At 45.9% G+C, this 25,441-nt stretch overlaps 1 protein-coding gene across 1 annotated transcript in view; it reads right to left on the bottom strand.

The window, feature by feature from the left end:
- The window catches only part of POLR3B (RNA polymerase III subunit B), a 1,940,302-nt gene that overhangs the window by 1,749,410 nt on the left and 165,451 nt on the right, over positions 1-25,441 (bottom strand). The window contains exon 5 of the mRNA XM_069628254.1: positions 12,077-12,152. Within this exon, the coding sequence (XP_069484355.1) occupies positions 12,077-12,152 (76 nt within the window). The remainder of the gene's footprint in view (positions 1-12,076; positions 12,153-25,441) is intronic.

The raw sequence follows: 25,441 nt of genomic DNA, 5'->3' as shown, positions 1-25,441 counted from the left end.
GGTGCGACGTGGTATTACCCTTCTTATAACATCTTTTCCCCATCCCACCACGTAGGGTACTCAAACTCTACGCCCCCCCCCTTTCCAACACAAACACTTTCTCACAACACGAAAGACAACGGACCAACACCAGAGCCGTGTAACTGACATGTCCCAACACAAGGGTCAGGCAAAGTCAGGCAATTGACCAGAACCACACACACAACCGTCAGCCCTTTCCGTTCCCCACGGGGATAAAAGGTGGAGCATGAAAGCACACTATGAGCAAGGCAGACCGCACAACAGCAAAGCTATCACAGGACGGCAGTTCAAGAGGAGGAGAAAGGCAGCGAGAATCCAAGAACGAGAAGCGACCTTGCCCTTTCCGACCCAGACCCACAAAGCCTCCGTGAAAGGAATCATAAAACCACGAATTATAGCCAGCGTGCGTTGCAGCAGATGTCAACGGTACACAAAGCCCTCCTATACTGATAATCACGACAGGGAAAGACGCTTGCTACCGTGGTACCAGACTTGACTCCAGAAACCAGAAAAGCCAAGCAGTTCATCACAGCTGCTGAGTGGAGGTGAGAACGATAAGAAACCGAACTGTGTTTGAACCAAAGTTACAAATGGCAAAGTAAGGGAAAAAGCAAAGACCTGTTAACTTCTCAGGGGAAAACCAGCTGCATAGGGGTCCAGCAACACGTGGGTGCTCACTCGAGAAACTCTGGTTGATTCCCCTATTTTTGAAACTACCAATACCAGGAGTCCTTAAGAGAGCCGCAAAGGAAAGGTCAAAGTGGTCATACAAATGGGTCTAGCAAAACCCCTTGTACAGTCGAAAGTCTTTGACCAACACGAAAGTGGAAAGCTAGGGGAAGTGAATCCTGCATAGTAAGAAAGTAAAAGGAATAATGAACCCAAGGGAGGAAGGCCTGCATAAAGGGGCAAGGGATGATGCTCCTATGAACATTGTGTTGAACAGAGTGAACTCGACAGAGGGATGTCCACAGTGGATTGTCTACAAGGATATTAAGACTTGTGAATGCAATAAGTGAAATTGTTTTGTTAAAAGCCATAGAGAACCCGACGGGAGGAGGTTAACATTCGAGTGGATCTGAGCCTGGAAGAGGGGAACCCCAGGGTGAAAAATTATCATGCAATGTGCATACGGAAAGGAACTTTTGTTTGGTTGTTTTGAATACATCAAGTCCTCGAAGGCAAGAGACTTCATTTGGTATAAAAGAGACAACCATCGAAGACCCTGATACCTGAGAAGGGAACTGTCGTCTCGTGCTGGGAAAGCTTGAGAGTGTGCTATGCTCAGGTGTCCCGCCTTATCCTAAGCTCAAAACGAGGGGAAGGGAGACCCCGGCTACCACAATCTGACTGTCATGCGGCGGACATGGAAATGTTGGAGACTCCATTAAGGTGCCACTTCATTATCCCATCAACAGCGGTTATCGGTCCAGCTCCCAACCAACATGGCCGCCGCTAGTATTTATACATGCGGAAGCGGAGGATCAGTGCGTTGTATCCTGTCACATTGGTGAGACGCTGCTTTTCGCCTGCTAGCTCTTTTGAACCGCCTACTCATTTTTTTTCAACTGTGCCCCTTTCCACCCTGCCTCCTGCAGGGTCTCTCTCTGTCTATTCCTTGTTCTTTTCGCCCGCGCACGCGGGGCGTTCCTTTTTTGCAGTTATACCCCGTCCACACTGAGGTACTATCTCTTTCCTGCTTGCCGGTTCCTTGCTGGACTTGCCACTTCTGGTTTCTCCCGCTGGGCTCTCCCTTTCTTCCAGCTTTGCCCGCTCTCTCGCAGGCTGTCGCACTTACCAGATTTCTGCCGCGTCTTCGATGGGTTTCGCTCTCTCCTTTTTTCTCCCCATCTGCTCTATTGAAAGCCGCCTTCGCTTCCCTGTCTTCTTACCGGATTCTCGTTTTTTTTTCCCCTTTTCCTAATTCCTCCGCCCACACTCTCGCTGGGCGTTTCAGTCACTTTGGTTTTTCATCCTATTACTTGCTGGGCTGTACCTCGCTCCTCAGTCTCGCCTCGGGCTTCCCAGGAAGCCATTCTTTGTTTCTCCACCTGGGTTTAGGCTTCTCCTCTCATTGCTACTCACCGGTCCACATCATATCTTATTGGGTGGACCCAAGGAGCAGTTCCCTTACTGTTCCATCTCACCAGGTGCATTCTGGCACCTTGCTTCAGAGAGCACAATGACACTGGACCCATACAGACCATCACCCGAGCACCACACCTGGACCCAAGCCGAAGCTACAGCATTCATAGACTGGAACTCTGCCTGTTGCCCAGTTCCCTTGAAGTCATCCAGTTCTGCTGCTATCTTCATTTTGAAGGATCCTCTACAAAGGAACAGAAAGGGATTCTGGAAACACCTTTTCATCGTGAGATCCACGGTTGAACTCCACACAGGGTTTTTTGTGCCGACTGGCTTTTTCCCTATTTTTGGGAGCTTGCTACTCGGGGTTCCCATGGCCTGGAATACTCAACAGGCCAAGGTGGCCTGAGAGGGAGCTTGCCCCTACCTCCACGATAAAAAGAAGGGGAGGAAGGTAAAGGATCCCGAGAAGCCTAGACGCAAGAATAAGTCTGAAGACCATGACAGCTCCACAGAAGACCCAGGTGAGGAGGAGGTACGGGAGGGATCACCAGTGCATGAGACTGACTTATCATTTGTGAACACTTCTTTCTTTCTTGTGAACACTATCCCATACTCTTTTTATATTAGTTGTAAGGATTGGCAATAGGTTTTTTAGTATAGGCCCTTTTATTTGACAAAACACAACTAGGACTGCCTTATTATTATTTGATGTTGTTGCTTGCTCCCATCTTAGATTTAGGTTTAGATTAAGCGTTTTTCCAAACTACCTATACAGCTTGATAAACACCCTTGAACTGTGATCACTTGCGTCTGTCTTTACTGTTGCCACCATGAGTTCCTTACATTTCTTTTTACAGGTTCCACCACCCCAAATGTAAACGAGATGCCACAAGAGAACAGTATCCAAGATGACTCTGGGACCCCTGAGGCTGAAGACGCTCTTCCTCGTCACAGTACCTTTGGTGCCTTGGCTGCTGAAGTTGCAGAGTTTCTTGGCTTTACTTGACAGGACCCCTTTCGCAAGGACTCATCAGTGGGATGTTGAGGCCAAGAAAAAAAAGAGGAACCAGGTGCTTTCAGAAAGGCAGCAGTTTTGGTCTTTGCAGTGGTCTCCGTTGGACGGGTGTTACTCTGGCTGCGGATGTACCACGAAGGTGAAACTTGCTGTGGACTCTGAAAAGGCCTGGCTGAAGAAGATACAATCCCTGGGGACCTTGGATGCCTTTTGGTGGTGACGAGTGCAATGGCAGAAGTAGGTGTCGAGTTTCATGATTTTGCTGTTTACCGACTTTTAGATCTTCGGTGCTACAGCTGCTGCACGGACCTCAGTACAGCTTCTGGTGACCTAGACTCAACCTCTGGACTGGACTACGGACCCTTAACAAGACTGGACTCTTAGGACGTCTTCTTTGAATTTTGGAGGGCGGGAAACCCACCGGTGGACCTTTCTTCTGCACACAGTGAATTGGAATCTTTTTCGGCTGGAAAAAGTAGTTGGATCTTGTGTCAGGGATGTCCCTTGAAGAATTCTTTAAATCAGGTGGAACTTTAGCAGCTCCGGGTGTCAGGCAGTACTATGCCACAGTACCCTCTCTCTTCTGGGCGGTAGACTGCAATCTGGCTTCCAGCAGTTGCTGACACTCCTCCACACACGGGGTGACAAAACTGGACTTCTTCGACTCAAGATGTCCAAGCACTTCTCTTCTGGACTCACAAAGACCCCTTCTCCGGACGAACAGCAGGCACATAGGACTGGCTTCCATGGTACTTCTGATGAAGAGCAGCAGGTGCACAATGGTCCTTTGCAGCCCAGTCTCACATTTTGGGGTAACTGGTGACTCTGGAACCGATGGAAACGGCGTCCTCCATTGCCGTTTCCATCACGTTCCGCACAACGCCGAGTGTAGGTCTAGTCTTTTTGTTGCAGCACGTCCGACGCCGGTTGTTTTCTTTCCGCACTTCCAGCATTCGGGTGCGTTGCAACACCCTGTATTCCAGTTCGTCTGCTGTTTGTCTGCGCTTCCCTTGCTACCCGTAGTTTTTTTTTTGGCTTTCCCCCTTTGTTTTCCTTTCTGTTTTTGATTCCACCGCTCTCTCTCTGCTTTTCCTTCGCTACTCCCTTCCCCTGCTAGACTCTTTCCCTCTTGCCTTTCCTTCTGATCCGCCTGTATTCCGTTGTTTTCCTTCTGCTCCCTTTCTCGCTCACCTGTTTCCTTCGTGTTCTGTTCCTCCTTTTTCCCCTTTTGCCTTGACTTCCCGTGTACCGACTCAGCCTGCTTTTGGATTGCTTCGCCTTTACCCATTGTTATGTTTTTGGCTCCCAGGATACCAGACCCTCGCCTGTCCCAGGACTGCGTCCTCTTTTCCCCTATACTGTACTTAATAGTCCTTGCTGAGACTTCCTCTGCAACTTACCTTTCCGAGGAGTACTTACGTGATCTTATTTTTCTCCGCTGCCGGACCAGACCGCTGTTCACTCTCAACGGATCTTCCTCAAGAGCTACTGGATCCCGAAGACTATAACCGGCTCAGTGTGGACTTCCTTGGGGTTCTTTGTGCCACTGGCTTTTTCCTCACATTCAGGCAGCCGCGGAGGATAGCCACAGTTTACCTACAAGGTGACACTGTTGCGTCCTTCCACAGTCGCCCCTATCTGCATAAAAAAAAAGGAGAGGCCCAGACCCAAAAGAAAACAGAAGCCGGCACTCCGGTGGAAAAACAGAGGTGAGGTGGAAGTGGAGGTGGGAGAGACTGATTCTTCCGTGGAGGAGGAAGACATTAAAGACTCTTCTGACACTCGGGAAGAGGTCTCTAATCCAGGTCCTCTCTTGGATCAGTCATTGGAAGAACACAGCAGCTTTCGGATTAAGTGAAGAAAAGGCACCAGCAGACTGTTTCCTCCAGCTGGGCTCCAGGGAACAGTTTCTGAGAGGTCCCTGGTTATACACATCAGTTCCCCATTCATTCAGGCTGAGCCAGGCTCAGGCAGCCAATCATTCACGAGGGCATTCATGCAGGCAGCCAATCAGGCTCACAGGCATTCAGGCCATTCACTCCACCAAGACACCCATAACACAGAATGTGGATTGGAGTAAGCACCCAGCCTTTCAGCACACTACACTGCATTCACTACAGTTTCAGTCAGGGCTGTCTCAGGCATTGTGTCGTACAACCAAAACAAGACATCCACTACACAGAATGCAAGTTCACTTCAGACTCCAATTATACAGGTCCCACACCAAGGGTGTCCCCACAACACACAGCCCCTGAGAAGGCTCCAGTCAGTCTGACAAGAGGCAGCCTCAAAGTCATATGGTTCTTCCACCCAACAGCCAGTCAGGGGGAAAGGACAGAGTCAGGACTTTGGGAACAAGGTGTAAAAGCAATAGAAACCAAGAGGCTACAGTGGCCATCTTGCCTTTCTGCAGGAATACATTGATTCCTATGGCAGGGCCTGGGTATCCCAAAAATTGTGGACATGCAGGGCAACTGCCAACTCAGCATGTACCTACCACCAGCACATACCCTGCTCTGTGGGCAACACAAAGGTGCCCAAAAACCAGGTTACAAGGCTGTCCCCCCACCCATGGGTGCCATAAGGGTATTCCATGGGTGTTGTTCACCAAAAGGAAAACATGAAAAGCTGCAGTGCCGGCATAAAACACACACAGAGAAGTGGTAGGACAAGGACTAGGAGACCCTGTCCCTCCAATATGCATTTCCAGCATCGCATTGATGCTGCTGGCGCGGTACCCCTATTCAGAGCTGGTCGGTCCACCGGGTGGTACAGGGATGATTCCGAGGGCTCAGCACTGCAGGAGCGTGAGAAGGTGTTAAGACTGGTTGGCCTCCCCAGTCCAAGGGTCGTAGCACTGCAGAGGGCCTTCTCAGATCAGATAGTCCAGCAGGGATTCACCAGGTCAAGTGAAGGAAATGTCGCCATGCTTCTTTAGGAGTTGTCCACGGGTCTTCAGTCGGCTGCACGGCTACACAGGATACTTTGCTCCAATGCTAATCTACTGGAATGGCTGCAGTAGCCCACTACTAATCCCAAATCCAGGCTCATGGCAAAAACCAGAACACCAATGGTAAGGATCTGCACCATTCACTCATGGACCACTGTGGGTTTCACACATGCATGCACACCAGACTTTCAGGCACCATGGTTGTGGAATGGGACCAGACAGTGCCACCCACTTCCTGGGTCCACAGACAAATGCCATGCACTAGCCCACGAAAACAGTAGCTTTCCCGGCCAAATACATTACCATATAAGGGATTTCCTAACCTAAGAAGGCAGGAAGAAGGCCAAGAAACATGGCCGAAGGACAAGCCAGAAAATCTCATGGCACAGCCATTTTAGGGCAGTAACCACGTTTAGTAGCCAGATGCAGTAAAAGCAAATATGCACACTAAAACTACTGCAGAAATGGTAAAAACCTAACTGCTGCCACCAGCTTGTCTTTAGGCACATACAAAAATAACCAAATATCCGCAGTGTAAAAGTCTAGGGCGACTGAAAGGTAACCCCATGCACTGCATTATAAGATGTATGCACTGTTAGAAAAGTTACCAAAAAACAGGTAAAAGTAAGATAAAAGGGAAACAGTTTCCCAGTGCTGGTAGTATGAAGGACTGATTAGTTTCCTCATGACAAATGAGCAAAAGGCCAGGGAAGTCCCTTCTCTGTAAAAGGTCAAGACAGGTTCAAAAGCTAAAGGTGTTGGGGTCCATAGAATATGGAAGGAAAGTTGCTTAAAAGAGAAATCTTTCATAACAGGAGTGATTTGAAGAAAAGAAGGAAAGGCCAAGCGTAGCTTCAGGGGAAGAGTATCTTACAGAAAAAGCAAAGTGTGGAAGCTGCAGTCAGAGAGAAAAAGGGCAGACTAGCGAAAACCAAGATGGCCGCAGAAAGTTTTAGAGCCTCTGACTCAAGCCCACACTTGTTGCATAGAGGAAAGCTGCTGCAGCCGGTCATAGTGGAGCCCACCCCTATCATCACAGCTCCAATAGCCTTGGGGACCAGCCTAGAGGAGGGGCTAAAATAGTATAAACAACTAACCTAATCCAGTCCCTTGGTGATTTGCTGGAGAGGAGTGCAGATTGTATCAGGAGGGTGTTGGAGAAGGAGCAATGTGGAGGGCAGAGGAGGAGGGTGGAGCAGTAAACGGTGTTAGGCTCCCCAAGGATGTTACTCAGTAGCACGGCAGGATAAACCGTCTGGAGACTAGTCGCTGACAAATTCTTCCCACAAATGTACACTTCTACTTGGTATGAAAAGACAAGTAGAAGGATCAATTAGTTGAAAGATGGAACACAGGTACCACCGACACACTGGCTGCAAGGAAAAAGAAACACTTAGTACAAGGAACAGTAGTAGAGAATACCGGCTATAGTAAATACAGACTGAACCAACCTCCAATAGGTTGCAGAAGAACCAAAAAAGGAGTGTGGGGTAATGTTCCTGACACCTCTCTGTTAAGGTGGAGGCTGGAATAGGGAGGTAGGCTATGTAATGAATGCATGGTAGACAGAAGACTGTCTTGAACAGTAAGAGAAACAAGATAACAGGTCTGAATTTACCAACAGGAATGAGTCTTGTAGTCCAGGAGAAGATACTGTAGTCCAATGTAGAAGCGCTGTTCGATGGCACAAGGTTCCACAATGACTACCCCGACGGCACGAGGACGCCTATCCAGATACGATGTAACTGTCTCTAGTCCAGATAGCAGCGTTCCTTAGCGGGACGTAGCAGGTTCGGGAAAGCCTTTTGTTGTACTTTGCGTTGGCGTAGGAAAAAGGCAATCCGTTGCTGCGGGGAGTGCGGCGTCGGTAAGAAAGCAGGTTCAAAGTAGCTGCGGCCATTATTATGGATAGCAGCGCTCTTTGTGGGTAGTCCGTGTAGCAGTCCGAGTCAATGAGGGTGCGGACGGTAACCAGGGACAAAAGGGCTTTTGGTATGCAGTCCATTTGGCAGGCTGATTCAGTGTGGATGCGGGCAAAACCAGGGACAAAATCACGTTGCGTGTGTAATCCGTTAGACAGGCCGGGTCGATTAGGAAGCAGGCAATAACCAAGGTTAAAGGCGGTTTCCAAAAGCAGTCCGTTAAACACTCCGGGTAAAAAAGGAGGAAGCAAGAGCAAGTGTTAACAAGACTAAGGTCAGGAAAACCAAGAAACAGGGCACTGGATCAAAGAACGTGACTGTGGTAACTTCAATCAGAAGCACTGAAATGAAAACGAACCGTTCTTTTATGTGTAAAGCGTCCTGGGATACGTGTCACGTGAGGTGTTGTCAGATGCCTCCTTCCTACGCTGTAGCGTGGGAGGCATGGCTTCCACCGTCTCCTTGGCAACCACTAGTGCGAGAGAAACGGTGTCCGTTTTCTTTTCTCCTGTGGGGCTGAACCAAGGGGTGAATGAGAAGTCCGCTCAAGAGTGCCCCGAGGGGCGCAGGCGTGTGGATTCCTGACACTCTGGAAGAGAACTGGAAACATCTTTGAGGGGGAGAAGGAGGTGGGGGGAGAGAGAGAGAGAGAGAGAGATGGTGCGGAGTATAAGGAAGGAGAATGAAGAGAAACTATTGGAGGGGGAAGTATTACGATTCAGGGGGTTTTAGGAGATTAAGGAAAGAGAAGGATTGGAGGATGGATTACCATCAGGAGAATTTAAGAAGGAGGTTGCAGTAATATCAAAATGAGTTAGAATCAAGAGCCTGTTATATTCTGTGGAGGAAGTTAGCAATTTTAAGGTGGTGGCTGGAGAATTTAAAGATGAGGTGGGACGATTGCTGGAGGAAGCTGGTGACCAGCAGAAAAGATGTGTGCGACATCATCCTTGAGAAAGAGACCTGACCCTTGGAGCTAGCAAGATCAGAAAAACTGGCAGAGATGCTGAGAGCCATGACAATAAGGCAGGACATCCACAGATTCAAAGATGGCTGACAGGCTTTTCACAGAGGAGCTTGTAAACCATCTACAGAGAATGACAAAAATATCAGATACTTCTGATCATTCTAATTCAAGAGAGAACACCCCCAATCACAGAGACGCATATAAAAACCTACAAAACAACAAGAGTGAGAAATGAGTTCCCCAGAGCCGGTTAATTTAAAGAATAACACTCACAACAGGGTTGATGCAGAAAGCAGTCCATAGCAGGTTATATTGGATGGAAAGTCTGAAGGAACGGAGAGCTAACGGGTCTGATGGAGACAAATGCATGGGAAAGCAGAGGACCTCAGAATGCTGAGATAATGTGCAGCAACACTGACTGATCTTGTACCGATCCCAGCAGGGCTACACGACCCAACCGAGTAAGAATATCTGGGGCTGGTGAAGAAGTGCAATGGGCAGGGTGATCGGGCCACTAAATTCCTGAAAGGTTATCTGGCTACTAAATCCCTGAGAAGTGAGCTGGCCACTATATTCCTAAAAATGAGCTAGACAACCTATCACTGGAACCTGAGACAAGTGAGGTGGGCACTCTGCCCCTATAGCCCCTGAGTCGAGCAAGGTACCCCTTGAAGGATTACAAACAGCAAGGTAGGCGATGGATCTTCAAGACTGCTTTTTGCTATAACGAAGAAAGCTGTGAAGAAAGCTGTGCAATACATCAATAGGAGTCAAGACATGCACTACGCACTATATCCCAGAGGCAAGTGAGTGGGAGTGCTAAATCCCCAGAGGTATCAAAAATAGCAAGCTGGGAGCTATCTCCTTGTGTGTTGTGGCAGGTCAGAAGAAGGACAGAGACAAGTGTCTTCCCTTTCAAGGGTTTTTATTTTATTAAACTAAAAAACTCCTGGATATCCCTAAACTATGATGTTTCGCTGCCTAACACCAACTAGGGTGCTCATCAGTCCCTGAGTTCAAAAAAAGAAAAACTATCCTCTGTCCAAATCTAATCTACTCTGTCCCTACCACTATTCAGAAAGAACTAAGACAGGAGAAGGACTTCCTTCTCCTGTGTTCCGTTTCTCAGCACAGTCATTTTAGTAGTTGATTTGCAGGTAATTCTTGGCAACTACTTTCACTAGTTCATAGAGGAATAGGATTCTTCAGCTTTTCTAACGTGTCCTTGACAACGTGCATTTCCTTTGAGGTTCCTGCTCCCTTTCTTGGTTTTCTATATGTATTGCTCTTTCTTGACTTAATGTCCTCTCTTTTTGCTGGCTGGGTCAGTTAACAAAACTTTCAACACATTTCTTACTTTGCTTCCACTCTTGATATGATATGACAGTTTATTTATATTGTACCCATACAAGGTATTTCTTCTCTATTACTGGGATGAGTAGGGAGGTTCCACTAATGATTCTCACTTGGGTTTCACTATTCACTCTTACTGGCACAAGTATGATTCATAAAATCATTAGATTTTCTATCCCTCCTGGGAATATCCTGCCACACCAGTTACCTCCTTTCCTTGGGGTTAGCATCACTGGCCCTGTCTGCAGGATGGGAAACTCTTCTCGCACTGTCAGGTTGGCTTGCTCTCCTCTCCTTCTCGCTCTCACCCGCTGCATCCTTTCTGCAATGTGGGAGAGTCTGTGGTCTCAGCATTGTTACTGGACTGGACAGTCCACCGTGTCACGGCCACACCACCATTCACTATTAAGCTTCTTCGTTGGGGTTCCCTTTGCCCAGTTTCTCCAGCTTTTAGGTGTTCTCGCGTCAATCTCACACACCAGCTGTCTTCCCGGTCTGCATGATGCACTTCTCGACTTCGATCTGCTTTTGCAGCAAAACCGGAATGAAACACCTAGGCTTCCCTTTCCTCTATAGTTCCTCCTTTCCTTTGTATGACATGTAGCCGGGCCTTCCCTGGCAGACCATCAGAGTCCTTTCTCTCTGTTGCTAGAGTGTTCTGTATTCCTTAAGCACTGTTCGTCTTCTCAGTATTGTCAATATAAGTTTCTTCATAGTTAACTACTGGTGTTAGGTCACAATAACAAACAGTAGCCTGTTCTTCTTGGCTTCTTTGTGTTGTAGCTGTAATTGATGGGTTGTGAGTGAGTGACTTAAGGAGTTCCTCTTTGAACTGGGAGTCCTTGTCCCCAAGGGGGCAGTCTCTCCCAGTAAGGACCTGCTGGCCTCTGCCCCTAAAGAGGATATTACATAGCGGGCTCACCATCCTAGCCTCACAAGGAAAGGTTCCCCCCTGGGGAGTAGTGACTGAATCCCACGATATGTCACAGTGCTTGGTGAGGCAATCCATAAGGAGGCCAGATTCCCTATTAAACATCAGATCCATATAGCACTTAGGTTTAACCCATCCCATCCTGACAAACCTTTGTTTATTGTTTTCTGAGTGGAAAATCCCTTTCTGTTGTAGAGGAACCCCTACAATTGTAGGTGTTCAACCCATACCCATCCTGACCAGAATTAAAGTGGGTACAAAAAAGAAAAAGCATACTTCTGTGTCACGTGTTCTTTTAGATTGCCACAGTAGGCATCAGAAGACTTGGAAATGGGTGGATCAAATTTGAGAAAGACCTTAATTCAAGAAGACCAGGGTTCCCTGCCCAGCAGTAAAGTCCTGATATTCTCAGTTTAAAGATTGTGGCAACTAACAGAAGACATGAGCGAGTAGAGAATGACCACAGCACAGTTGTCATTTCTATCACTATTTATCAGACAATTGATTCAGGCTGCTTAAAAGTGGTCTGCATTGAAACCTAGCTCTTACAATACAGGCAAAAAAAGAACAGGTGAGCACAACGCGGTTACAAGAGCATGCTATCTGGCAGAAAGCAGAATACTGAAGTGGATGAGCATGTCAACGAAAGGTAGCAAAGTGACATACACTCACAGTATCACCCGCTAAGCACAGCTCTACTAAAACTTCCTTTTTAGAATCAACTTTTAGTCCCACTAGAAAATTAATAAAACCAACAATTTGAGGATTGGAGAGAGACAGAACAGGAGTAGGGTTAGAAAGAACCTTTCCAAATAAAATGCTCACTTACCTCATGAGGCGAAACTGGTCGTGTGACATTAAAGCTTTCTTCAACATCTGGAACACCAACATAAATGTTGAGATACCTATAATGAAGAGATCCCCCAAACATTAATCTCATTAAAATGTTTATTATAACAGTAATAATTCTGGGGCTACTCTGACTAAAGCGAGTTCATGTTTACTAGGTGCAACAATAACCAGAAATGCAATCTAACCTAAAAAAAAAAAAAGTATCCATTCCACACAAACTTTGCTCACTTTACTTGGTGAAAAGCACTATGAGCCAAGCCTTAAACACATTATAAACAAAGTACTACTTTTGACTGATTCCTTTAGTAGCTCAAGTCCACATAGAGACGTGATCCCCATTACCTCAGTTTCTACATTATCCAGTGGATAACGGTGTGCGATTGGCCTAGTACCGCCAGAAACCTTGCAGAAACTCTTAGTTGCAGACGCGACCCACAGACTTGAGAAACTCTGGTTTGGCATACATGAAAGGAACATTTGCCTAGAAATTCACTCAAAATGTAAAGGTAAATTATTAATTAATTATGATAACCAGAAGTTACTCAAGCGTAAACATTACGATATGGTATGATCTGGCATTTATAACGTGCCTGTACACAAGTGTTTCTAGGCGCGAAATAACAGGACAAGACCCTCAACCATAGTAATTGTAGGAACCCTGTGAAATGTAGTATGACGACAACAAAGGGGGTGGGTGTATGTGGCTTTTACCCGTGTTGTCTATGTGGTAAGTCAACTAATAATAATGGTTTGGCTCTGGTGAATACTACTCTGGTATAAATAGCTTTCAAAGATGGTGTTTGAGGGTATGTGACTATAAATGTCAGGTTGAATGTAGTTATTGTTTAGTTTGCCATGGCACTAATTTTATTATTGCTATGCACAAAGTCTGCATTCCTTGTTTTTGCATTCTTTTGTTATTAGTAGAGAAACCAAAAGTGATACCTGAAAAGTGAAAGTAAACCTGAGTCAAAAGGATCAAACATTATTTTTCCTTCTCCTAACTGTTTGCCTGTGTGCAACTTATAGTCTAAACCTGTTGCTGTCACTTACAACACAATCTTGGAATGTAAATTCCCTGTTTACTGCGGCTTATGAGGGAGTCCAACTTCACTATGTATGGGTTATGGTAAACATACACCTTCTCTGGGGTCATTACAAGGACATGAGTGACTTTAATGCTTTGTGCTCTCATTGGAAGGGGCTGTATGAGATCGCTGAACTTCCAGACACACAATTTTGATGTAATGATTATATACTGTTGACGATCAAGTGTATTTATGTTAAAACAATCTATGAACACCTATCATGTTGTTATGTCTAAAGTGTCCCTTATTTAACTATTGACTACACAACCTATCGGCACAATCAATATTTTCATATCAATGGTATTTACTGTACGGAACTCATGGTGGCAATGTGGGTAGGGAAAACGCCTAATCTAAACCTAAATCTAAGATGGGAGCAAGCTACGACCAAATAATTATAAGGCAGTCCTAGTGGCGTCTTGTCAAATAAAAGAGCCTATACTAAGAAAAAACCATTGCCAATCTTTACGCTAAATACAAAAAGAGTGTGGGATAAGGTTCATAAGAAGAAAGAAAGAAGCGTTCACAAATGATAAATCAGGATGTAGTAGCCGGGGGTCTCCCTTCCCCACGTTTTGAGCACGGGACAATGCGGGACTGATGAGCACAGCACACGCTCAAGCTTTCAGAGCATGAGTCGACAGTTCCGTTTACAGCTATCAGGATCTTCAGTGGTGAAGTCTCTTTTCTACAAAAAGTGTCTTGCTTCCGAGGGCCTGATCGGTTCAAAATAATAAACAAAAGTTCCCTTCCAATTTCCGTTAGGGTGATGATTCTTCACCCATGGGTCCCCCTCTTCTGGGCTCAGACCCCTCTGGAGTGTTTGTCTCCCTCCGTCAGGTTCACTACAGCTTTTGAAACATTTTTCTCTATTGGCATTGACAAATCTTAATGTTTTTTTAAACAGTTCACCATCGACATCCCTTTCGGTTTACCTTTGTCAACACACTGTTCCTTGGGACTTTAGACTTCGCCCGTCTTTATTGGCATCTCTCTGTCGGGTTCACTCTTGCCACTTCACAATTCCTTTTACTTTCTTTTGATGCAGGATTCACTTCCCTTGCATTCTCAATGGTTTGTCGGTCAAAGACTTTCAACTGTACAGGAATTTTGCTAGACCCCTGTATGACTGACCTCTTTGACCTTTTCCTCGCGGCTCCCCTAGGGCCTTCCGTTATCCGTTGTTTCATTCAACGCAGGATCAACCAGAGTCTCTCGAGTGAGCACCCACGTGGTGCCAGACTCCTCTGCAGCCAGTTTACAGTTCTTTGAACTTTCCTCAACGTACCACTTTGTGACTTTCATTCAACAGAGTTCGGTTTCTTATCGGTTCTCTTTTCAACTCACCGGCTGTGATGAACCACTTGGCTTTCCACGTATCTGGAGTCAAGGACGGTACCACGGTAGCACACGTCTTTCTCGGTCCTGCTCATCAGCGTAGGCATGCTCTGTGTACCGTTGACATCTGCTGCAACACACACTGGTTTGTGTTTGGGGTCTTACGATTCCTTCCATGGAGGCTTGGCAGTTCTGGGTTGGAAAAGACAAGGTCGCTTCTCTCCTTGTTACCCTTTCGGATCTCGATGCCTTTCTCCTCCTCTTGAACTGCCGTGCTTGGATAGCCGTCTCGTTGTGCGGTCTGCTTCGCTCTCATTTTGTGCTCTCATGCTCCACGTTTTATGCCTGTGGGGAAGGGAAAGGGCCGTCAGGTGTCTGTGGTTCTGGTCAATTGCCTGACTCTGGCTGACCCTTATGGTGGGACCGGTCAGGTCAACGGCTCTGGTGTTAGTCCGTTGTCTTTCTCTGTGTGCGAAAGTGTTTGTGTCGGAAAACAGGGGGCGGGGGTAGAGTGTGTATCCTACTTGGTAGGATGGGGAAAAGGTTTTACAAGAAAGGGGATACCGCGTCTCACCCATCAGTGTCCCATTTCTACTAGCCGAGGACGCCCCATCCAGGGGACCCTCGCTCACTGGTCCACCCCCGGGAACTGGATCCAATAGCGATGACTGTGTCTTGGCCACCTGAATAACAGATCCTGGGGCCAGTCAGGGAGACACCTTACGGTTTCTCACATTACCTATTAGCCTACTGGGCACAATACTGTTTGTAATTTGTTTTTCTTAATGCTTAGACTTGTTAGTTCCAGAAGCAGATCTTGGTTTGATGGCCATATTTAAAATGCGGATGTTGTATCTTGTGACAAAGTCACAGTCTGGATATCGCATCCAGCCGCCGCTTCGCCTGAAAGTAGGACTGACAAGGCCAACGCTGAGCAATACCCAAACCCTGAGACAGCAACTAATTAGAAACTACCAAGACCCAATGAAACATGATATTCAGGATTACATCTCCCAAGATGAATCAGGTTTAAATATCTCATTAGTACCTCATTACGACTACTGCCAAACTTAAACGCTTGCACTGCGAGCCACTGAAGGGCTCTCACCAGCTGTCTCACGCGCTTCCTGGAGGAGGCGGAGCTGGGTTGGTCACGTGACCTGGCACGTGACTTTTTGCAGCTTTAAAACACAGAGGCCACTACCCTTGCGGCGCTAAGCCCGACAGGTGCAAAGGGCGCCGGTTGTTCTACGGCTGTTCGGCGCTGACGGCGTGATCAGTGACCGGGAGTCTGCGGAGGGGTAACCTCTTTGATCCTGGCCTGAAGACAAAGCGCATCATACCCTGCGACATCAGAGCTTATTACAACCTTACAGCAGAGACACAGATACTTGTCATCAGAGGAGCTGCAGCTACTGACCATTTAATATCGCAGTGTCCGTACGGAGTTGTGGGCCATTGGGAACTGTGGACCACAAAAAAACTTTACAGATTTAGACGCACGTGGTAAGCAGAATCGGCATAAGTAATTGTTCTCTATACCGCATTTCCTGCGCTGTGTATGGATGAAGACATGCGCTTGCGAAGCTCCAAGCAAGGGGAACAGTGCTCAATCAACGAGGACATAAGGCCCGTTACAAAGCGCATCCCACGGCCCCATACCCCTTGCATACCCAGTCCACAAGTGAATATCCAAAACTCTGAGCGGATTCCAGAGTATCATTCAGAGAAAGAGTCCCTATAGGGAAACATTAGCACCTCCAGAGAGACCCCTTAGTCAACAGATGCCGATCTACGAAGTGTAAAAAACTAACTTATGACTGTCCGTCCATCCACAAGCAGCAGTGCTTCTGAAGGAGAATGAAAATTCCGACACAATACCATCAGGCCCTGTTGACTTTCCCTCCTTCAGCTGCAATATTGCAGTATAAACCTCAGCAACATCAATCCCAGATAAAAGTTTAAAAATTTAATTTTCTCCTCAGTAGACAATTCTGAAACATTAATTTTATCAAAGAAGTTACCCAAGTCTTCTTCACTAGGAGAGAGTTCTTCCATATACAACTGCATATAGAAGTTTCAAAAATATTCACACATTTCTACATCCTTCAGTTTGTATGGAAGAAACACATGTAACCGTCATCATTCTTTTGTTGGGAAGGAGCCTAGTGCTTTCCTTCATTTCCAAACTTTCCAAGCGCTTTAGAACTTGGCAAGATTTCTGTTAACTATTTTCTAAGCACTACAAGAGTCCAGGGGGGACAAGGGTCACTAAATAAAGATAGCTAGAACTGAAATATAAGATGTAAATAACTTAGTTGAATTAATTTGTAAAAATGTTACATTGTATTTAGTTTTCTCAGAGCACGGTAAAGAGCAGGCTCTCTGCCAAAAATGAATGTGCTTGCGCTAAGAATAGATCGCAGAGCTTGTGTGCGGTGTTGCGTCACTGAGACTAAGGCTAGAGGACACGAAGTGGCTCAGCAACTGTTCCTGTCAATCACAAGCAATGGAGATTCAGCACAACAGAGTACTAGGAAAACAAGTGTCTTTTGTAGGAATTATTGGACCACATCAAATATAATTCTATGGAGTTAATGTTGAGAGAATGGTGTGAAGATGTGTTTATGTAGGAATGTTTATAACATAGTAAATTATGCTAAACAAGAAGGACAAATTATTCCTGCTAATGCCGCATTATGTAAAGTAGGGAACCTGGCCATGCAACACTGGAGACACTGCAGCATCCCTTGTATGGCAAGAAAACAGGTTTGGAGGAGCTCTGCTGGTATCCAGTGACCAAGTCAAGAGTATTTAAGCACCAGGCACAGCATCAGTATTCAGGACCTGGGAGCCAGCGACGACAGAATGCTCGCCTCAAATGGCAGAGTCCTCTGCCATTTCCCCAATCCTCATGATCGGTAAAGATTAAAGTCTTGTTATCACCTGCAACATAGACTCATGGCTTTTAATTCCATAGAGGGGTGCATTTACTCTGGTTTATGGTGATTAAGGGTCCCCTGTATTTAAGGGGTACCCCTGTAAGTTGGGGTTCGCTTTCACCTTTAAGTTAACCAACCAACGTAGGAAAAGCAATTGGAACAGAGACTAGAGACTCTTTACACAATAAGGTTCTAGCCTGGTTACGTCAATGAACGGGACCAGGTGTGATCAGAACACTGCACTTGAAGTTCGCACGTAGGATTGGTCTGAGCAATTGGTGTTCCGAGCAAGAAACTGACTGCATTCTGGTCGGTTGCGGGTCTACCAATCTCCCTGCCTATTTAAGGCTTTGTAAATATATTCCTAGGGGTGGGTCGGTTTGCAAACTGATATTATAGGCCCCCTCTTCCTTGGTCTCGTCTTCTCTCTCCCTTTGTGCTAGTTGTTAAGTGGCCATTTAGTACAGTAAAGTTGAGGGGTTTTTTCCACAATTAATTGTACCTCTACCCTTTGGGTTGAACAATTGTTGGGCTTTTTTTATTTTTAGGTTGTACCCTTTTATTATGTTCTATGTTTTATGTTTTTTCTTGTATATTCGTTGTTTCTGTGTATGCGCCATCATGCCTGAGGGTCTATTGTGCGCAATAAAAAAAAATAAATGTAAATGTAAAGTTTATTGGCCAGCAATTTACCATTCTTATCGCCAAATTCCCAAAGCCTTTGCTTCGTATAGAACAGCTCTTTTCCCGCCAGTGTTTGTACACGTTTCATCATCTCGCCTTCTAGTTTTTTCAATTTTATCCTATATGATTCTGTATCTACAATCGCTAGGTCTTTTGTAAATCTCTAACCTCCTTTTCCATTTTTTGATTATTTCTTGATTTTTCTTTTTAGCATGTGTTGTTCTGCTTATCAATTCCCCACGTAACGCTGCTTTAAAAAAGTCCCAAACAATCTTATTATCAACAGAACCTACAGTCTCCTCAAAGTATTTCTTAATAAAATCCTCTAACCCTGTAGCTACCAATGGATCATTAAGTATATTTGTGTGCATCCTCTGCCTTTTGGATTTCTCCCCATGCCCTTTATATGAAGTGGTATGTCAAGCAGTGCATGATCTGAAATACCTCTTTCTGTAATATTGGAGGTCAATGTCTGACTAACCAGTTTATTACTGATAAGAAAAAGTCAACCCTCGAGTACTAGTTATGTACTGGAGAATGTAATGAATATTCTTCTTCTCCATGAGGTTTTCCTGCCACATATCAACAAGCCCATATTTGAATATAAAGGCTTGTACACATCCATCTTAACAGTGTGTAGGGAACTCCATCAATGAAAAATGAATAGGACACTTCTGTCTAGGTGCAGACTAGAGAGCAAGAACTATAACCCTGGGTGTGGCAGGGTGGGCAGGGCACCATATCCCTGATTAAAAGACAGAGGGGGGGGGGGGGGGGGGGCAAGTTCAAAGAAGACGCCTAAGAATATTTGTTAAATCATCCTGAACAATTTCTCCCTTCCGCAGGCTATTTGATTTTCCCAAAGACAAAGTCTCCCGCACTGGTGAACAAGGAGAATGACTCCCTTCTCCTGTCTGGCTTGACTGTTAATATTCAATCTTTGAGCCAGGGGTAATGCCTCCCTTTCCCCGGCATCCTTTTGACGTACACTCAGTAGTTCAACTGCCAGTAAAATGACTTCCTTCTCCTGGCTGGTACGTACTGTTAAAAATGTTCATTAGTTCTAACCCAAGTGGAATGACTCCCTTCCCTGGGTTCTGGTACAATGACTATGGATCTTGACTCTTGCCAATTCTATACTTTATTTTGGAGAGAGTCCCAGACACTCCATCTGGTAACTTCTAGACCAGGTAGAATGTCTCCCTTTCCTTGGTTCTTCTTTCATATTTGTTTCACAATGCACGGGGTCCCAGACACCACCCTTCTTTGTGGCTCAGACACCACTGAGATGAGGAAATCCACCTCAGATGCACTCTTCATATGACCCTAACTAGGCCTCACAGTGTTGTAGGGTGCTTGCCGGAGACCATCTCTTGCTCCCCAAGTCCCTGCTGGCCGGCCTGTTATGCTTTGGGAGTTTTATGTACAGCGGTGGCTCTTCCCGGAACTGGAGCCGATCTTCATTTCGCCTTCCGTAATCATCCGCTTCTTCTCTCTGTTCTTGGCAGCTCAGCTTCTTGTGGCTCCTTGCAGTGTCACTACAGTTTGTGGACCGCCCGGTCCACCTCCTACTGGAGGTGGTACCACTGCCTCGCTAGTTTCCACCTGGACCCGTCAACGTCGGGTCACAGAGAGGTAAGTACTGCTTTCCGCCGACATCCTCTGCTTCCTGGTCATCGACGTTTTTCCGCTGCCATGCTCCACAGCTTTCTCCGCTGCTGATGCTCCGGGGCTTGCTTGACTGCTCAGTAAGATGTCCTTCCCATTTCATGTTGCTTGGTTGACTACTCCTTTGCAGAAGACTATAACGTTTCTTCCAGTTCCATAGGTCACTACTTAGAGCTGCACATCCTTTTCATGCCAGTACTTGAGTGAAGAGTACTTGCCATGTTTTGTGTAATCATCTTCGTCTTAGTAGGTGTTTTACTTGTTACAGTTAAGGGATGACAATAGCACATGTTGGTACTATCCAGAGTGTCAGAGGAAGGGGCAGTGGCCTAAGGGAGCGGTAGGCATGTGTGTTGTAGATGTTGTGACCCAGGTAGTCGCCCTTATCCCCAGGAGGTCCTCCCACATTAAACCACCAGTAGGGTGAATATTGGGTAGTGACTGTACCTCCCTAACCTTATGGGAATGGTCTCCCTGCATGGGGAGGAGTGACGACACCTAGTGAATCATCACACATGGCAACCTTAGGAGCATGTAGTTGCTTCCTGTACTCAGATAAACTAATTGGACTAACCTAATATCAGTATATGAGTTAATCCAATCTTTGTCAACCAAGGATGTTGCCCAATTTCTGTGTGCGAGCATGTTGAAGGAAATGAAGCTTTATGGTCTGTAAGAGCGGCACCAGGGATAAATAGATAAGCCTGATTCAAATGTAAAATATGCAAAGGGGTTCTGTTTGGGATTGAATACAGGTTGAGGCTAAAACAGCAAACAGGGTGAATAAAAGGCAACTCAAATATCTCTCCCAGGTTCTTGAACTGAACCCCCTCTCCCTCCTGTCCTGGAGTCAGTCTCCACTTTTAAACTTTTAATACCATTCTTGTTGCAGGTTTGCTTGAAGAGGTCCAACAACCCTGTGTAGTCTTTCCCTACGGGATGCACACATGGTAGAGAATGGACTCGGTTCCAGAGGCAGGGTCTAAAGGGTAGCAAAGTGTGGGAGTTTGGCTGACAGGTCCAAATATAGGGTTGCCTCCAATGAATGCTCTAGAGGCCCAGCTAGACCTGGCCACCAGGTTTTGAGTCCACAAGCTTGTACCTCCTCCCATCATAGTATCCTCCCATTCATATCAGAGTTCACCCCTAAGGCAATCTCTTTCTTGCTGGGTTTGCACTGACTGATTCTTTCTGCCTTACCCTTTTAGTGCTTCACCTCTCCTTTTGGTTCCTTCCAGAAAGGCACCTACCAACCCCCCTCCTACAACATATCTCCTCTCAAACTCCTTCCATGTTCCTTATGTTGAATAACTCCTTTCTACTCTCCTGTAAATCTTCCCATCCCTTCTTTAAGTTCTCTTAACTCTGACAACCCCCTCTTTAAGTTCCACAACCTCTTCCAATACATTTTCCACCTCTTCTTTAACTTACCCAACCTCCTCCATTAACTGTACACAACCTTCTTCTCTCTCTCCAGATGGCAATAACTGTCAATCCTTCTTACTCCCACCTCAAACAACTCTGTTGCTGTTAAGCCTTCCCCACTTCTTATCTTACCTGAACCTTCTCCGCCGCACTAGATGTGAACCCTTTCCTGTTCAATACTGTCCCACAAACTCCTCCTGATATTGTTTTAGGGAGTTATTTACAATCTTTAAAGATGTGATGGCAGTCAAATCCACATTTTTTAAATTGTGCAATAAGGTAGGCCACTATTTTTCCAATAATCCAGAGACCATGACAACTGTCAAATGCCTAAACTTGATGTGAACACTGCTTTCCTTGGGATCGGAGGAAGCTATATTAGTGCTATAGAATCAAATAACATCTTTAATCATTTTCAATCTTTTACTATCCCAGCATGTTTTCGGTTAAACAATCGGCATCTTTAACTCTGGGAGCTGTTGATTTAGCCCTACAAAAAGGCAGCACCGACAACACCTATAAAGACCTCTGCTGGACAGTTCCGATTCAGCAAAGTTCAGGCCCATTTTATTAATCACCCTGACACATCTGCTACAGCAGCATGAAATCCAATTGCAGGCGACACTCTTCCACTACTTCATTTAAGGCAGATCTCGGAGTGACATCCTCTCAATTTAGCAAGTGTTTTGTCTGGTCTGCTGGCGGAGGAGCTGCAATAAGACAAACATCAGATGTGAGACAAGGCTAGCTTTCTGGTCTTATGAAGGGGGCGAGAGCCACTCTCAGTCCTGGTTGAGGGCCAAACCAGGGAGCCCTCTAGAGTCCTTTCTCCAGCAGACAACCACACCAGAAGAGGTCTCCTTTTCCCTACCCCTCCCTTGCGTCAGTATGACATTGTGCAGGCCACCGTTAACTCAAGCCATGCCTCAGCAACATGACACTTGTCAGTGTTCTATGGTTTCTTGCAGTAATATCCCAGGGAAGCCATGATCTAGTGGCCAACCGGCAGCAGACCACGACCCAACCATCAACCTACAGTGCCTTTGGAGTGTACAACCCATCAGCGACAGAGGTGCATAAAGAAAGGGAAGCTGCAGTGGCACCATTACATGCAAAGCAGGAAAGCTGCACAGCAAGTCCCATCAGCAGTGGTGAACCTGAAATGCTGCCAACACCCCTATACCACCAAAGAATGCTGGGACATGCCGGTCAACCTTGGAGAGCTTGCCTTACTGGGGGGAGAACCCAAATCGTGAAATTTAAAATTGCACATACTGAGACAGTTCGTTTTTTGCAGAAACTGAAGACTTTTATTGTTGAACTTGGGAAACTTGATGAACTTTGATCGATGGCCAAGAACGGTCAAATAAGGAAAACTGTTGTTTGCAGATGACCAGTGGATCCAGATGCAGGAAGAATTCCCGGAACACCCGAGAAAGATTGTTGTGAACAACACTGACTGAGGACACTGGCTAATTTTCTTTTACATTTTCTCTAAGAGATAGGGCCAGTGTAGCGGATATGTTTCGACTGAGGATCCTTTTTCTGTAGACTACTGAATTATTGATGAGCACCTTTTAGTTTAGACTACTGAACTATTGATGAGCACCTTTTAGTTTAGATAGGAAAGGAACTCCCATTTAGCAATAGGGTTTATTTATATTGACATTTATATAGCGCACTGAACCCTGAGGTATCTGGGTGCTTTAAGCTTAAGAAGGTGGTTACAACAATTACAAAGTACAGTAATCCTCAAGTATATATATGGGAAAAGTGTGATCTCATGTTGCAAGGCGGCTACATCAGAGCATGAAGTTACAAGTGGTAAAGTCCAGGAGCATAAAATGGAAAAGCCTAACCTCATGTTGCAGGGCGGCTACATCAGAACATGTGGTGAGAAATATGCAGGGTGCCTTATTGTTCGGGTCAAGGCCACAATATGAAAGGCCTAATATAATAATATGAAGTAAAGTAAATGTGCAGCGCAAGGCTGCATGGGTCACAATAGGCAGTTGCAATTAGGTAGAGTACTGCATGGGTCACAATGGGCAGTTGCAGAAATATAAAGTAAAGTATATGTGCAGGGCGAGGCTGCATGGGTCACAATAGGCAGTTGCAGATAGGTAGAGTCCATGTGTAGCGCGAGGCTCCATGGGTCACAATATGCAGTTGCAGTTTGGTAGAGTACCGCATGGGTCACAATAGGCAGTTGCAGAAATATAAGGTAAAGTACATGTGCAGAGCAAGGCTGCATGGGTTACAATAGACAGTTGCAAGAAGATAAATTGTGAGTGTCATAGTAGGTATAGTGCAGAGCTGTGAAAGATCACAGTAATGGAGCATGTGGGGGTGGGTCAGAGGTCAGGCAGATTAGGGAGGTTAGGTTGGGCTCTCTGTGGGTGAAGACGCTCCAGCGAGTGTACCTTGCAAATACCATCCTTTTCTAACAAGTGGTTTCTGTTACCGGTCATGTTATTTTGCAAGCATTGCTGGACCTTGGCAACTGATCCCTTGTTCCACTTTATAGGCTTCCATCTGTTTCTGTCCTACAACATGTCTGGGTATCAGGTCTTATCCAGAGATCTTTGTGTGCATCCCAAATGGCCTGGCAGCCACCTTGAGATCAGGAAGAAGTCCTGCATGCTTTGTGAGGCTATGTAAGGATCTATGGTGGCTCCTTTTTTCCATGCATTTCTGCAGTCTCTGTGATTATGCTTCTTTGATCTTGCATGGGGGAAACTGTGAGCATGCCGGAGTGCAAAATCAATTTCAGGCGTTTCCATTTTGAGAAGACTGTCACATAGAGCAGGAGCTTCAGGATTACTAAGACTGGCAATCAGTTGAAGGGTTTCCTCTGTTCTCTGCATAATGGTGGAAAGGCTCAAGCACTCGGCCCATATAGAAATGTGAAACCTGGCTGAAGGGAAGGGCTAAAGAAACCTTCCGTTGGCCAGTTAACAGAGGTTCACTAATATTGTGATCTAAAGCGGGTGCAGTGGGATATACCACTCTGTACTCTGGAAACCCTTCCTTGTCCACCTGCATGCCTTGTCTAACTGCACCTGAAGGCGCTGGTAGTCCTTATATAACCAAGATCACTGCAGTGGTTTACCTGTGGGTAGAACAGCAATGTTCAAAGCAATGTGTCTCCCGCACAAAGCTTCCATTCCGATAGACCAGATCTTTAAAAATGGCAGAGATTACAAAATCATTGTCTAGAAAACTTTGTTCCAGCAGACTTCTAGTGATAACTAAGGTCAGCGATCAAAAGAGGGAGGTAAAATGATCTTAGTGAAGGCTGCTAATCTGCAGAACAAGTTACTATCAAATATTTAAATCAAAGAGAATGCTTTGGCTTCCAGAATAGAATTGCAAGCTAGGTGTCTGCTTGTTGTTTGCTCAGTTTTCCCTTGTTACAGCTCCAAGTAGACTTGCGAAAGATAAAAAAAAGCTTATGAAAACCCTATAAACTACCAGATCAATTGTCATGAATAAGTCTTATCTTATATATTTATAGGTTTACTGGTTATTATTTGAACAAAATGATTCAAACAGTACATTCCTAGGCATAGCTAGTATTATACTTGACTAACTCTTCTGCTGTTCTCATTATCCTTGACATCTCTTCTGCCTTTGACACAGTCAACCATTCTATCCTCAAAGTGGCTCCAAGATACACTTGGTATCTCAGACCGGACACAGGATTGGTGGAGCCCCGTTATCACGGATCGCCACTCTCAGATGCTCCTGGACTTAATCTCCTACTCCACCACTCTCTCTACTTGTGGTGTTCCCAAGGGCTCCATCCTCTCGCCTTGCTTTTTCAACATCTACCTAGCACCTTTGCTCATCCTGATCTCTGCCTTCTCTCCTCATTTCCAGTGTTATGCTGATGACACACAACTCTCAAGCTCCCCTCTTCTTCCTCCTCCTCCTCTTCTTCTTCCTCCTCCATCGTCCCTGAATGCCTGCCTGCTATGCAGCTCTGGGGCATCTCCAATGATCTCCGTCCTATTGCCAGTAAGACAGAGATCCTGCCCATCGGGACACCTTCTCCCCGTTTCCCTCATGCACTCTGGCCGGCCCCTTTATAGGCTCACCTCCCTCTCCTCTCACTGAGGCCAGAATCCTCCTCACATCTTGGACCTCGCCAAGAAGGCCCATACTCAACTTCACCTCCTTACCATAATTCTCCCT

Source organism: Ambystoma mexicanum, chromosome 12 (genome assembly GCF_040938575.1).
Source record: "Ambystoma mexicanum isolate Mex_15411 chromosome 12, UKY_AmexF1_1, whole genome shotgun sequence".
In the NCBI taxonomy this organism is placed as follows: domain Eukaryota; kingdom Metazoa; phylum Chordata; class Amphibia; order Caudata; family Ambystomatidae; genus Ambystoma; species Ambystoma mexicanum.
Note: the sequence above shows the minus strand (reverse complement) of the source record. Positions and strands in the feature narration are given on the sequence as shown.